The sequence below is a fragment of the Stenella coeruleoalba genome (genome assembly GCF_951394435.1).
Source record: "Stenella coeruleoalba genome assembly, chromosome: 5".
In the NCBI taxonomy this organism is placed as follows: Eukaryota; Metazoa; Chordata; class Mammalia; order Artiodactyla; family Delphinidae; genus Stenella; species Stenella coeruleoalba.
In genome coordinates, this window is record NC_137150.1 from 115,491,535 (window position 1) to 115,506,210 (window position 14,676).

At 36.7% G+C, this 14,676-nt stretch overlaps 1 protein-coding gene across 1 annotated transcript; it reads left to right on the forward strand.

Moving 5' to 3' along the window:
* The first annotated feature begins 2,047 nt into the window (after positions 1–2,047).
* RBM11 (RNA binding motif protein 11) lies at positions 2,048–14,389 on the forward strand. The gene is made up of 5 exons (XM_079923000.1): positions 2,048–2,214; positions 5,676–5,838; positions 7,163–7,235; positions 11,252–11,348; positions 13,988–14,389. The coding sequence occupies exons 1-5, from the start codon at positions 2,119–2,121 to the stop codon at positions 14,270–14,272; spliced, it is 714 nt and encodes a 237-aa protein (XP_079779126.1). The 5' UTR covers positions 2,048–2,118; the 3' UTR covers positions 14,273–14,389.
* The last annotated feature ends 287 nt before the right edge of the window (positions 14,390–14,676 follow it).

Genomic DNA, 14,676 nt, shown 5'->3' on the forward strand with positions numbered 1-14,676 from the left:
CTTTATTCATTCATTTAACCCATTAAACCTTATACGTGACTAATGGCCCAGGAAATTCTGAGAATAAAGTGGATTCTTTTTTACCTACCACTAGCATTCACTCAATTTCAATTAGGAAATACAGTAAGCTTACATTAGAAAAACTCTCTCTCTCTCTCTCTCTCCATATATATATGGAGAGAGAGAGAGAGAGAGAGAGAGGGAGAGAGAGAGAGGTCAAATTCTAAGCAAACAGCTAACTGCATTGAGCTGACCTTCAGAGCTTAAAACATTAAATAATTACTCTAGAAGTACTACATGGGCCATAAACTTATGTACTGCCAAAAGAAAAGAGGATGTGATAAGAACACCAAAATCATACACACTGTAGACAAAGAATGATGCAAATTTCAATCCAGCAAGAAAATATGCTCATGACTTATATGCACTACATATTTTACAATGAAACCTGAAGTTACAGCTCCCAGATAAGTAGTGTCTGAGGGGAAGTTAAAGAGAAAATATCTTGGTCTGGATAAAATTTATGGGGTAAATGAATTTTAAAAATAAATAGGTCTACACAAAATACAGACCTGCAAGTATCCACTCATTTGATCAACATATATTTGTTACATGCCTACAACGTGCAAGTTTTCTCAACCCCCTCCTACCCTACTACAACAATATTGATGATAGAAGAAAGAAAGAAGAAATGAAGACAGGACTTATAGATTCATAACATATCAACCAAAGGTAACTAGTGAAAGTTACTGACACATGATTTTATATTTATATGTTCAAGAAGTCTGTTTCTCCCATTACACTGTATGGTTTAGGAGGGCAGATCTTTATACTCACCTTTGTTTCCCAAGGATTAAAAACAGTGCCTGGCACATAATAAGCACTCAGAAAATATCTATTAAATGAGGTAATTATATTAGTCCAATCTGTTCCTTAAGAAACAGAACTTGAATTTCAAAAAGTGAAATTACTTGCTTAAAGTCATAAAATTAAGTATTGTCAGAGTTCAGTTAGAAATCAGGATTCTAAAGATGTGTCCCTTTTCATTAGAAAAGATGATTTCTTTGGTCCAGTAACCATGTAAAAGAATACCTTTTCAATTAAAAATGAATGATCACCACACCTAAGTAAAGGCCAAATAGTGATTACTTGCATGATATTTACAGGATGATTTCAGGGTCCTATGTAGACATATCATGTCAGAAAGGAAGCCAAGTTAACAGTTGACAGTTAATTTATCAAAGCACTGAGATTCTGAGTAAGTTTTCTTCCTCCTTTCTTTTAATTATCTTTATTGTTTTTAGGATTTTTTTTTCAATCTTCAAGTAAGAATTAATTCTTCACCCTGGTCCCACAGCTTACAAAGTACAGCCCTGATACAAAACACAAACATTGGATCCTACCACAATCACCCAGCAGCCATCCTCAAGAATTCTGGCTTCAGTAACAAAACTTGCTATATTCTTTCCAGTATGCCTTGGTATAGTTTGTTTTCTCAAGTTCAAATGCCTTCTGCAGTCCACTTAAAACCTGTGTCCATTTTCAAAGACTTCACTAGGGACCGCTTCCTAGGTATATAAACTAATTCTAGTACTCTACTGTATCCACATCCATGCATGCATGCATGCACTCACTCTTTCAAAAAGTATTTTATGAAGAATACAAATTTCAAATCCCAATGATTTATTCATTTACTCTTTGGAAGCAAAGAAATTAGTCTTCCCCCTTAGCCTGGGAGCTTCTGTAATGAAGTTAGTATGTTTTAAATCACCTCTATAGTCATTTTATTTTAAATGTTTGTTGAATAAATCCAAAATCAATTGATAATGTCGTGCCCTGTTAAATGAAGGAACCTCCATAAGCAAGAGGTCAACGCCCCTTGCACACTAATCTTACTTATTGTCACTCACTCTCCCAAGGTCCCAGCCGGATCCGGGGCGTGGCGAAGGCGCGCTGGGCGGTTACCACGGGGTGCTGGGGGCGTGGCGCCGCAGCCTCGCTCCGCCCCTTGCGCGCTTATTCTCATAGCCGGCTCCGCGGCTGAGGAGAAGGGTCGTGGTCTCGAGACGAGGGGTCGTGGTCTCGAGGCCTCCTCCGTTCTTGGGCCGAGGCGAAGGCATGTTCCCTGCTCAGGAGGAAGCCGACAGAACGGTGTTTGTGGGAAATTTAGAGGCCCGAGTGCGGGAAGAGATTCTTTACGAGCTGTTCCTTCAGGTACTGTCGGCGGGGAAGGGGTGGCTGAGGGGCAGGGCGCGTCGAGCCGGAAACGCAGCCAGAGGGGCGGGCCGCACCTGAACCATCCGGAGCCCGGCCCACTTCCCGCCCCATCCTGTGCCTTGGTTTTAATTTAGTTCCGCTTTGGCGCACCTGTCACCAGGTGAGCAACTGGGTAGTGAAGTGACAGAGTGCGCCCCGTCCCCATCCCTTCCGCATCCCATCCCCACTGCAGAGTCCTGGGGTGAGCAGTGACTGGGCCCCCTTCAACCCCCAGCCCCGAGTAAGGGCTTTTCAGAGGCGCTGCCTGGGCCTTGGGTGTGTTTAGGCAAAACACAAAACAGCCCTGTCGCTGTCTTGCTTCAGGTAATAAGCACCTCACGTCTTACATCCCGCGAAATGAGAGGAATACATTTTAACATGTTTCCATCTACATTACTTATTCCCCCCAAGCCCTTTTACACGGCAAGTATTTTTACTCCAGAATGATAAATGAGATTTGAAATGATTTGGGCAGCCAAATCGTGACTGTGACCAATTGATTCCCTGGCCAGTTCCCTTTATTTCATACCAAGAGGATCTTATGAAAACTTTTCCAGACCTGGTACCTCCAGGATTAAAACTCCTGTCCCCTGTAAACACTCACCTACTGTATACACATAGGTCTCACTTGCTAAAGAGATGTCTTCATTCAGCCATTCATTTAACCATTTAATGATCCACAATTATGTGACAAACAGTAAGTAAGGTGCTGGACATACAAATTTAAGAGACAGCCCTTGGTCTTCCTAAAAGGAGAAATTTCAAATTAATTACCATGATTTAAGATAATCTGCAAAAAAGAAAAAGAGGGACACATAGTACAGAAAAGTTGTTTAGAGTGTGAATTCTGATGTCAACAATGTGACTTTGGCCAACTAAATGAATAGCTCAGTGCCCAGTTTCCTCAAATGTCAATGGGAGTAATAGTATCCACAATATGATGTGGTGTGAAGATTGAATAAACTAATCCGGATAAAACAAAACTGAACCTGGCCCTTACTAAGTGTTTGCTGCTGCTGCCACTACTCATATCACTACTATTACTATCAATAATACTACTGATACTAACATCAAGAGAAATCAAGAGTGACTTCCTCCTATCAGAATAAGGGCAAGTTCAAAGGGAGCAATAGCAAAACTAAATATCAAAGGCTAAGTATGAGCACCAGAGGTGAAAGGCGTTCTTTATATAGTTTCTAAAAGGCTCTACCTTCATCTCTGAACTAAAGCACCCCTCTGTTAATTACACATACACACAATTTGATAGAATTTCCTCCAGGAACTCAGTTACCTTTCCTGGACATAAAACATTTTTATTATTTGAAAAATATTGTTGATTTTAAGGCTTTTATTCTTCTAACTTGCCGTCTTTTTTAAACTTGCCCTTTTTAATCTACTCTAATACTTGTCTTTTCCTATGGTTATGTTTTTCTCCCCGTATTACTTGAAACTTATCATTTTAACTTAAAAAAAAGGGGGGGGAGGAAGGGGGGGGAGGAAGGGAGGGAGAGAGGGAGGAAGGGAGGGAAGGAGGGGGCGAGAGAGAGAAAGAAAACTAGTTCTTTTTCTCCAAGAGGCTTCTTTCATGTTGAGCCAACAAAAAAGGAGCAGAGGGGACTGATGAGGGGAATGGGATAGGCATGAAGGCCCCCATGCACATATATTATTTCTAGTCAGTAGGGACTGGATCTATATCAGTTGTATGTGGATCTACAAGATAGATAGGTAGATCTCATTGCTTATAATTTCTCCCTAAACAAAATATTCATCTCTTTTAACAGTTCAGACAACCAAGCATACGTTTGTATTTTTGCCTAAGCCCTTCTGTATTCTAGAAGAATTTGTTAAAGTGAGGTATCTTTTAGGAAGGCTTCGACCCAGCAGAAGTTAGCAGATCTTGACAACTGACCACACTGTTTATGTGTTTCATTCTGTTTTAAAGAGACTAAAAAGTTTTGATGTGATTGTTGCTACTGGCAAGCCTTCTTGTTGGACTTTAAAAATGCACGGGCATAGTTTTGAATTTGTGAAACTCAAAGCATGTAAGCACATTCTGTCCATTCGCGATTTTATATATTTAATATCAGCAGTGGAAAAGTACTGATTAAAATTGATTTATTTTATTACTATATATAGTTATCCTTTTTACTGGTTTCTTTCAAATTTCTGCTTATCCTTGGAAGAGTGGACATCAGTTTCAATATCTTTGTACTTTTAACCAAGAAATACTGAAGTAGAGATTTCAAGGGGAAAGATAATGAATTCAATTTCAAATATGTTGAGTTTGAAACACAATCACATGGAGGTCTCTAGGAGACTGTCTCCATGAATGAGGCATGAGTGGGAAAAATAGATTTGTTGATGCAGTGGCTCTTGAAGACAGAAGGGAGGATGAGCTACTCTCTGGGAAAGTAGAGAATAAAAAAAGAAAGATTGAATCTTAAAATACAGCATCGTTTTGAAGACGATAATTAACATTTTTCTTTAGACTAGAAACAATTTCTTAATGTACTTATCCAACTCAACAGAGATCAGTAATCAATCATTAAAGTACGATGGAAAACTATGAGCTGTTCACCATTAACTCTTAGGTATTGTGAGTCTTGGTGAGCACTTCCTCAAATCACTATCATGGTGGAGAGGTAACATTCTTTTGGTTGTAATTAACACATTTTACAATAGTTGGCTCTGCATTTTTACTCTGTATTGCTAATTATAGGTTTTATTATCAATAAAATCTGAATATTTTCAATTTATTTTATTTTATTCTATTTTAATGATACACCATGGAGTAATATTCTCCTGTTGTTGGATTTAGAGCCTTCCTCATTTTTCATTCCTATAAATAATGCACCTACCTAAAAGTGTTAAACATATTAAAATATTTTTCCCTTTGGGAATATTTACCAAATGGGATTACCAGATCAAAATAGTTTCTATATAGATCAAAAATTTAGTTTCTCCTGTGAAAATGTTTAATCTTGTCAGAAAAAATTAGGCTTTGATGTAATATTACCAGTTTCTTTATGATAAGTCAAAGAATATTGGGTTTGTCATTTCAATTATTTTTGAGTTATACACTGTTAATATGTGTGGAGACAAAGTAGTATTTTAACCTTAGATTTAAATGCACTCTAAATTGTTTTGTTAGGCCTAACATAAGGGTAACATATCTTTCCTTTTAAGATTTGGAACTATTACCTAAAATTTCTTGATCTTAACACCATAAATATTTTTTGATGAGCCAGAAAAATGCCAAGAAAGTGTAAGTATGATATTTATTGTTAGGAAAATACATTATTAACAGAGCTGTTATTGCTAACAGATTTTTTTTTAGTCTAAAGTTGCGTATACTTGATTTTCTCAGTGTAAAAAAAATCTTTAGATTTATGAGAAAATAATTTTTAAGTTTCTTACAGGCTGGGCCATTAACCAAAGTGACTATCTGCAAAGACAGAGAAGGAAAGCCGAAGTCTTTTGGGTTTGTCTGCTTTAAACACCCAGAATCAGTGTCTTATGCCATAGCTTTGCTGAATGGAATTCGTTTATATGGAAGACCAATTAATGTGCAGTATCGATTTGGTAGGTTTTATCACTGATGAATCTTCCAAGTGTGTTTTGTTGGTGGTGCTATTCCCAGAGGTGTAAACATTTTTGTTTTTTATATTATAGCCTAAGACCAAAACAGTGCCCCTGTAGTCTCTTAAAATTTCTCAGAACACATTCATAATGTTATGCAATTAGTTAATATTACCAATTAGGTTGCCAACTCTATAGCATCTTTTGTGTATTAAAATTTTAAATGTTCTATTTTAATGTCAGCCAGCAAATAGCTATGATAGTTGCTATTGGCTGTTAAGAATTAAACAAATCTAAATGAACTGGGGACACACAACTCTAGCTTCTATATAGCAATGCTATTTGCTGATCTTCTTGTCAATGGTGTCAAATATCTACTATTTGGAAGATAAAGTGGGTGCCTAGTTCTTCTCCTGGTGTCATCATGCTATACATATCACCCTGGATCTGAGTCCCCGTAAAAGCAGCTGGCCAAAGGCTGACCCTTAATGGAAGAAAGCTTCCTGACATGAACGGCCTCAAATGCCTTCTCCTGCTACATGTCAAGAACTGATCATCTTTGATTAGATGCCCAGAGAACATTGTACTATTGCTCTAGCCCTTTCATAGTTTGAGGTACTGATAGAAGCAATGCTTATGCTTTTGCTGCAATGTTTGCAATGCTTATGTTGCCTACCTCCCCTAATGATTCAGGTTTATTGATGTATCTCTTGTTTGTTTGGTTTTTATTCTTCTTGCTCTACTAAAAAAAATAAATAAGAATAAGGAAACAATGCCTTTTTGCAAAGGAAAAGCATAACTTTGCATTTCGTTTTGTTTTATTTTGTCTTTGCAAAGATAATTAATTGGTTGCATCATGCTCTCACGTACTGTCCCGTTAACTCATACTGACTGGTAAAACGGGCCAGGCCATATCGTGTTCTGACACATCCCCAGCCAGCCGCTCATTATCCTGTCAGGTTGCATTCACTTTTGTCAGTACAGTTTAGAGAACTCATGCCTTCAAAACAGGAGGCAAATAACACTGATTATTTGCCATTTTTAGTTTCCAGGTGTGTATTTGCCATTTTTAGTTTCCAGGTGTGTAGAACCAAATAGCATCACCTGTCTTATGTGGCCCCATGTCAACATAATTCTTTTCTACACCCATTGCTTTGGACAAAGCTTGGTTATAATTCAGTCATTTATAGTGATGTAAACAACTTATGAATATTGGGAGATCAAAGATATATCCATGTATCTTATATGGAATTTTTTTAAATGGTTTAATGTGAGAACTCCAGAAACTTGTACCATGAAGTAATCTGTTATTCTGTTTCTTTTAAAGGGAGCTCTCGCTCTTGTGATCCAGCTAACCAAAGTTTTGAGAGCTGTGTTAAGATAAATTCACACAGCTACAGGTAATTAAAAATATTTTTTTCATAAAGGTAAAGCAAATAAATATGGTCTCACGCCAGGAAAGGTTTTTATATATTCTGGACTACTGTAAAACCTTACTGTTTAGACATAGGATAATATTAAGGAATTCATTTTTCCTGAAAACATGAAAAGCGACAGAAAATATTTTCATTTAGAGTTCAGTCAATATTTTCTGCAGTAGGTGGGAGAGATATATATTTGTGGCATTCTTTATAGGTTACTGCGTACTTTTCATAACTGTTAAATCACTTAAGCATCCAAAGTCTCATTGCGATGGATCACTATTATCCACATTTTATACTTGAATAAACATAGAGATGCAAAAGTTAACTAATTGCCAAGGGCACAAAGATGAAAAAGTGGTAGTTGCTAGGCTTAAAATTAAGCCTTCTGACATTAAGCCACTCTACCGTTTATGTTACTATTTTTAAAAACTTCTCTATGGTAATTTTCAAAATATTCTCAAGTTTTGTGTAGGCTGATTTCTCGATGCAATGGTAGCCTGCAAGGACACTCTCAGTGCAGCTATCCCAAAGGTCGTGGAACAGAAAGTCTCCCAAACCAAATAAGATGCTCAAATAACAGCATTTAGTAAAACAATTTAAAAGATACAGTCAAAAGCAAAAGGAAAGATACTGGATAGTGAAAAGCAAAAGGAAAGATAGTGGATAGTTAGCATAAATGGGCAAAAGGAGCATACTAGCTGAGTTCTGATTACACTAATATTCATATGCCCTGTTTCTCTCTCTGCTGCATCAACCTTTCCCACTGATAGTGTGGTCATGAACCCTAGAGTTGAGGTTTGAGTAACGAATTCCATTCAGATAGAAGGTTCCCGGAGCTAGTTTCACTCACTTGCTCTCTCAAAAAGACATAGGGGCAAATACACCTGGCTACAGAAGGAGCTAGGTACTCACAGGTTCTATCTGAGTTTCTTAGGCAGAACAAAAACAAGAGCAGCAAAACTGTTAGCCCATAGGTGCCATGATAAGTACTAGGTATTTCCTTTACTTTCTTTCTATGAGTAACAATCTTATTTGTTCCATCATATTTTCTATCGGATCTATCTGTGGCATCTCTTGAAACACACTAACTTATTTATTATGCGTATTTAATATATATTATGAATTCTGCCTGTGTCTCCCAAGCCACTTGCTTATTCTGTTTCTAACACGGTTTCATTGCTATCTCATAAGCTCGTATTAGCTGAGTTCTGGCTACACTAATATTCGTAGACCCTGTTTCTCTCTCAGCTGCATCAGCTGCATCAGTGTAGCTTACTTAAAGGCTACCCTAAGCATTTCTTGTGAGTTTCATCCATCCCTGTTTTTTTATTGTTTTCTGTAGCAGAACTGAGTATTCGCCAGTAGGCTAACAACAGCTGAACCTCCCATGCCTGCTAATTATATCAGCCCTCCTAGGCATGGAAGAGTGGCCTCTTAGAACTGACAATTTCCCAGTCTTATCTTTAGGAGAAGTACTGCACTCCAAGTATAACACGGTGTTCTCCATGTCTTCATTCTCCCCAACATTTCTGTATCAGTGAAATAAAGACAAAATAGGTACTGAAACCAGACTACCTGAATTTGAATCCTGCCTGTGCCACTTTATTAACCTTGGACAGATTATCACCCTGTAGCCCATCTCTAAAATGAGGATAGTACTTCAGAAGGTTATTGTGAGAATCAAATTTTATAATAAATTCAAGGTATTTAAAATACTGAGCACATAGCAAGCATCCAGTAAATACTTTCAGCAAATATTAGCAAAAAGGGGTAGTGATTCACTTCCTTCATATGAGAGGAACTATGGACTCTTGAATGGAGCCGTTTATGTAATATAAAAGCTTCCCCTCTTCTTCTAGTGGGAAAAGATACCTCTTTTTTCTCAGGATTTTGGAAAAAACAAGCTATTGCTAGGTTTGGGGCAGAACAAGAAAGACTAGATAAACAGCTAGAAGATGGCAGTAACTTGCATTCTCTACTTATGATTGATGTACTTTTAATCATCACAAATTCTAGGGTAGAAGATCAGAAATATGTGTATATTCCATAATACTCCACTTCACTGGTTGTACCTTATTCTTCTAGTATGTGCTACATTATAAAGGAAGAATGGGAAAAGGTTATCATGTTCTAGAAGTGTTGTGCAGAGAAAAATGGTGCACTTGTTATACCCTATAGTCTTTCTTGGAAATGGGTTTTTATGCTTGTTATTGACTCTTAGGCAATAAATAGTTCTGTTTTTAATAAATAGTTCCTGTATTAGCGTGCTAAGGCTACCATAAAAAGTACTGCAAACAGAGTGCTTAAACACAGAAATGAATTGTCTCACAGTTCTGAAGCCTCAAAGTCCAAGATCAAGGTGTCTGCTAGATTTCTTTATGAGGGCTGTGAGAAGGAGTCTGTTCTGGGCCTCTCTCATAGCTTGTCCCGGTTTGTTGGCAATCTTTGATATTCCTTGGCTTGTACAAGCATCACCCGTCTGTCCATCTTCATCTTCATATGGTGTTCTCCCTGTGTGCATCCGTCTCCAAATTTCCCCTTTTGATTATAATAAGGGTACCTGTTTAACCCATCCTACTCCAGTATGACCTCCTCTTAGCTAATTACATCTGCAACAATGCTGTTTCCAAATAAGGTCACATTCTGAAGTATTGGGAGTTAGGACTTCAACATATAAATTTTGAGTTGACATGGTTCAACTCACAGCTCTTCCCAATTTACGTGTGATTCCTCTGTGGAGACAACTATGCATGCCCTGAGATTCACATAGGAAAGGTAATGGTTTTAGAAAGTCGGCAGCTGTTTTCATAACGGTGCTAATCTCACCACCTCTGTTACTGGGTTGTATCTTCCCCACTCTATAACTTCATTGCACTTTTTATCTTGTTTCTTTTCCATCACTTACCCCACACACATGTTCCAAACTCCTTGAACTCTACCTCCAAATCATGCTGTTTTATTTTTCCCCTTCCTCTCACGGAAAAATTATCTTTCACATCCTTACCTCCTATTCACTTCTTAACCCCATTGTTATGTGGAAGTTGTTCTTTTAAAGGTTATCAGGAACCTTCTGATCAACAATTGAGTAGCTTTGGTGCTTACCCAGTTTACTGTTCTGTAACACCCGACCCTAAGTATTTCCTTAATGAAATGCATCTTCCACTGGCTTCTGTGATACTACTCTCACCACTTACCAATGCCTATCAATCTGACTGCTTCCCTTTGTTCTCCTGCCTTTGCCTTTGCCTCCACCTGCCTGTATTAATTTCACCCTTCCCCACAGTAAACTTCCTGTCCTAAGATTAGTAGTATTAGCATTAAAATTGTGGAATACTATGGAGCAAGTAAGCTAATGACTAGCTGTAGAGTCTAGTCACTATGCATACCATTGGAATTTATTAGACATCTCCATAGAAGCAAATATTACATGTATAAATAAACCTTTAGGACACTACTGCTTTTAAATTAGGGATTGGTATTGTTTTAAATAGTGTGTGGAAGAAATCAGCAGATATTATGTGTTCATGTTAACATCAGCAGACCATTTAGGAAAGAACATAATTTTTGTAGTTATACAGTGAACATTCCTTCAAAAATAAATTGAGAAAATTTCTACCTTTCTTTTGCTTTTTTTTTTTGTAGAAGATTGAATGTACCCTTGGTGATTATTAAGAACTTGCTTTGCTTTCTTCATATCTAAGTGTTCTTTGTCTTTATACAACTATAACATTGATTAACATTTTCCTATCAGAAAGCCAAATGTGACTCTAAATATTGAGCTTTCAGTATGTAGTAATTAGTAAGACTTGTGGTACTGCAGTGTCACTACATTATTAGTGTAATAAGGATCATGTGTTTAAAGTTATCTTAATTGAGTTCTTTTAGAAAAGCTCTTTTTTTAAAAAATTATGAAGACCTATCTTATTATAAGAATAAAGGACATTTATGCATAGGAATTGTAACTTTGTGTTACTTCTTTTACGTCCCCCAAGAAATGAAGAAGTCGTGGGCAGAACTTCCTTTCCCATGCAGTTCTCTCCAATTAATAATGCAGCTTTACCTCAGGAATATCTTTTCTTTCCGAAGATGGTAAGTTTGATATGCCTTTGGTTCAATATATAGCATGATACAAACTATAAAGAACATGAAAACTACTTGGAACTTAAGCTGCTCAAATCTAAACCTAGAACGAAGGCAGCAGCTGCCCTGAGTTCTATGCCCCAATGGCAGTCTGCTCTAACGCAATCATCTGAAATCCTACACATAGTATGTAAGCAAACAGCCAGTGTGTCAACAGAAAAGGAGCAGGTGCTAGTGATGATTCACTGTGGTACAAGTAAAATTTGACTATAGAGTTCTCATTTAAATTGATAAAGCCACTGTATAAAACAGTATGGAGATTCCTTAAAAAACTAAAAAATAGAACTAAAATAAATAAACTAAAAATAGAACTAAAAATAGAATATGACCCAGAAATCCCACTACTGGGCATACACCCATAACCCATGTACCCCAGTGTTCATTGCAGCGCTATTTACAATAGCCAGGACATAGAAACAACCTAAATGTGCATCGACAGATGAATGGGTAAAGAAGATGTGGCACATATATACAATGGAATATTACTCAGCCATAAAAGGAAATGAAATTGGGTCATTTGTAGATATGTGGATGGACCTAGAGTCTGTCATACAGAGTGAAGTAAGTCAGAAAGAGAAAAACAAATGTCGTATATTAACGCATATATGTGGAATCTAGAAAAATGGTACAGATAAACCTATTTGCAGGGCAGGAATAGAAATGCAAACGTAGAGAATGGACACATGGACACAGAGCGGGAAGGAGAGGGTGGGATCAATTGGGAGATTAGGTTTGACATAAATACAGTACCATGTGTAAAATAGATAGCTAGTGGGAACCTTTTGTATAGCACAGGGAGCTCAGCTTGGTGCTCTGTGATGACCTAGATGGGTGGGATGGAGGGGAAGGAAGGTCCAAGAGGTAGGGGGTATATGTATACATATAGCTGATTCACTTCACTCTACAGCAGAAACTAACACAGCATTGTAAAGCAATTATACTCCAATAAAAAAAGTGGAAAAAAATGACTATTTTAGAAGATATGTTTTTAGAATCGAATAATTTCATTTAGTGAAACATTTTGGTAAAATGTAATCATCAATTACAAATATATTGCTTTTGGACATGGATATTTTTAAAAATAAATTTCTTCTTTTAACTAAAGGCAAAGATTCTCAACTGGTAGAGTAAACTACATTATTTCCGAAGACTCTCAAAAATATGGTTCTGGCCTAGAAATCATAATGATGGTCTATATTGTTAAAGGGGAACTTATGAAATTTGTTTTTTCTAACTCCTCATTTTATACATAATAAAATTGAGGTTCAGAGGTATTAATCAACAAGCCCAAGATTATACAACTTGTTAATAAAAGATGTGGGACTATAACACAGGTATTCTGATTCACAGGATGTGATTTCTTGCAAACATCCCACATACCTGTGAGCTTCAGATTTTTCAAATAGCCATTTTCACTTTGCAACCATAAGGAAAATTGGTAATTTAACCTTTAGAAAAATCTTTTCTTAGTTATAGTGAGATATTAATAAACTGCCAGTTCTTGTCTAAAACTGTCAATATCTTCTTTCTGGCATTTTTTTAATCTTTGATGAGATGAGAAATACACACACACACACACACACACACACACACACACAAGATCATGTTATCTCTATTAATCTTTAATCTACTTTGAGTTAAAAACTATTTTAAAAACAAGGAAGTGTCTATCTTAACAATTGAAAACTGCTGTATAATATGGTGGCCATCAGCCACCCATAAGGAGCTGAGTTTTAAATTTCTTTTTAATTTTAATTAATTTAAATTTAAAAACAGAGACTTGATTCAGTTATTGTAAAACTTTTAAGTATGTTTGAAAGAACTTGGGTAGTATATCTACTTTTTCAACTAAATTTTATGTAATCTAAATTCAGATGAAGTATTTTCAATGAAAATTTACCATCCAAATGAAATACGCTATAAAAGGCACACCAAATTTCAAAGACTTAGTATAAAAAAAGTAAAATGTATCATTAACAATTTTTATATTGGTTACTTGTTGAAATGATAATATTTTGGATATTTGGGGATAAATAAATTACATTATTTAATTGCACCTGTTTCTTTTTTTTTTCTTTTTGCCGTATGCGGGCCTCTCACTGTTGTGGCCTCTCCCGTTGCGGAGCACAGGCTCCGGACGCGCAGGCTCAGTGGCCATGGCCCACGGGCCCAGCCACTCCGCGGCATGTGGGATCCTCCCGGACCGGGGCACGAACCCGTGTCCCCTGCGTCGGCAGGCGGACTCTCAACCACTGTGCCACCAGGGAAACCCCTGTTTCATTTTTATTTTCATATTGTGGCTACTAGAAGACTTGAAACTACATACGTGGCTTACATTATATTTCGATAGGACAGCACTAATCTGTATTGTAGTAAGTTATACACTACCTTGAATCTTTATGTTAACCATTTAAGGAAACTACCATATCCCTAGTATGAAAAGTCACTGTCCTTCTTATACCAACACATGGTTTGGTTTGCCTGTAGTTATTTGTGTAATGAATGTAAACTGTTAACTCTTTTTTTTTTTTTTTCCTAACTTTGTGGGCTTGTTTTGGTAGATGAATGTTTGTGGGTTTTTTCCACAGCAGTGGCATGCATATAATCCAGCACTGCAGCTTCCTTACTATGAGATGACAGCACCACTTCCTAATAGCACTTCTGTGTCTTCCTCACTGAATTGTGTTCCAGATCTAGAGGCTGGACCCAGCTCTTATGAATGGGCACACCAACAACCAAGTGACTCTGACCTTTATCAGATGAATAAACGCAAGAGGCAAAAACAAACCAGTGATAGTGATAGTAGCACAGAAAACAATAGAGGAAATGAATATAGCCAAAATTTCCGAAAGTGTAAGAAAAAAAGGCACTAGTATTTACATTCTAATGAAATGTATCTACACTGGTCTTCATTCTCTTAAAAGAAAACTCTGTATTCCACTAAATGACCAATTCCATGGCTTTCTTGTCTTCTTTGAAATATATAATAATATGACCTCTGATTTGCTATTCAATTTTTGTCTTGAATGACAAAAACTTAAAAATAATATAGTGTGCTTTTTGTATTTGTAATGGTGTTGTTAACAAGAAATGCTCTTTGAGTTGTTATATTTTAGTATTATAATGAACTTGCACTAAAATATTAATCAAAAGTCACTTACTGAGCACTTTTGTATTTTGTTATTAGAAAGTATAAAACTTTCCTTAAAAAGGTTAATATCATCTACAATCCTATATTATTTTAAATTATCAATTTTCCCAATGTTATATCTTTGAG

Coding starts and splice junctions, on each gene's coding strand:
- RBM11 (XM_079923000.1), top strand. CDS start 2,119: ATGTTCCCTGCTCAGGAGGAAGCCGACAGAACGGTGTTTGTGGGAAAT. Junction 5,839..7,162: donor TAATGTGCAGTATCGATTTG/GTAGGTTTTATC, acceptor TTTCTTTTAAAG/GGAGCTCTCGCTCTTGTGAT. Junction 7,236..11,251: donor ATAAATTCACACAGCTACAG/GTAATTAAAAAT, acceptor ACGTCCCCCAAG/AAATGAAGAAGTCGTGGGCA.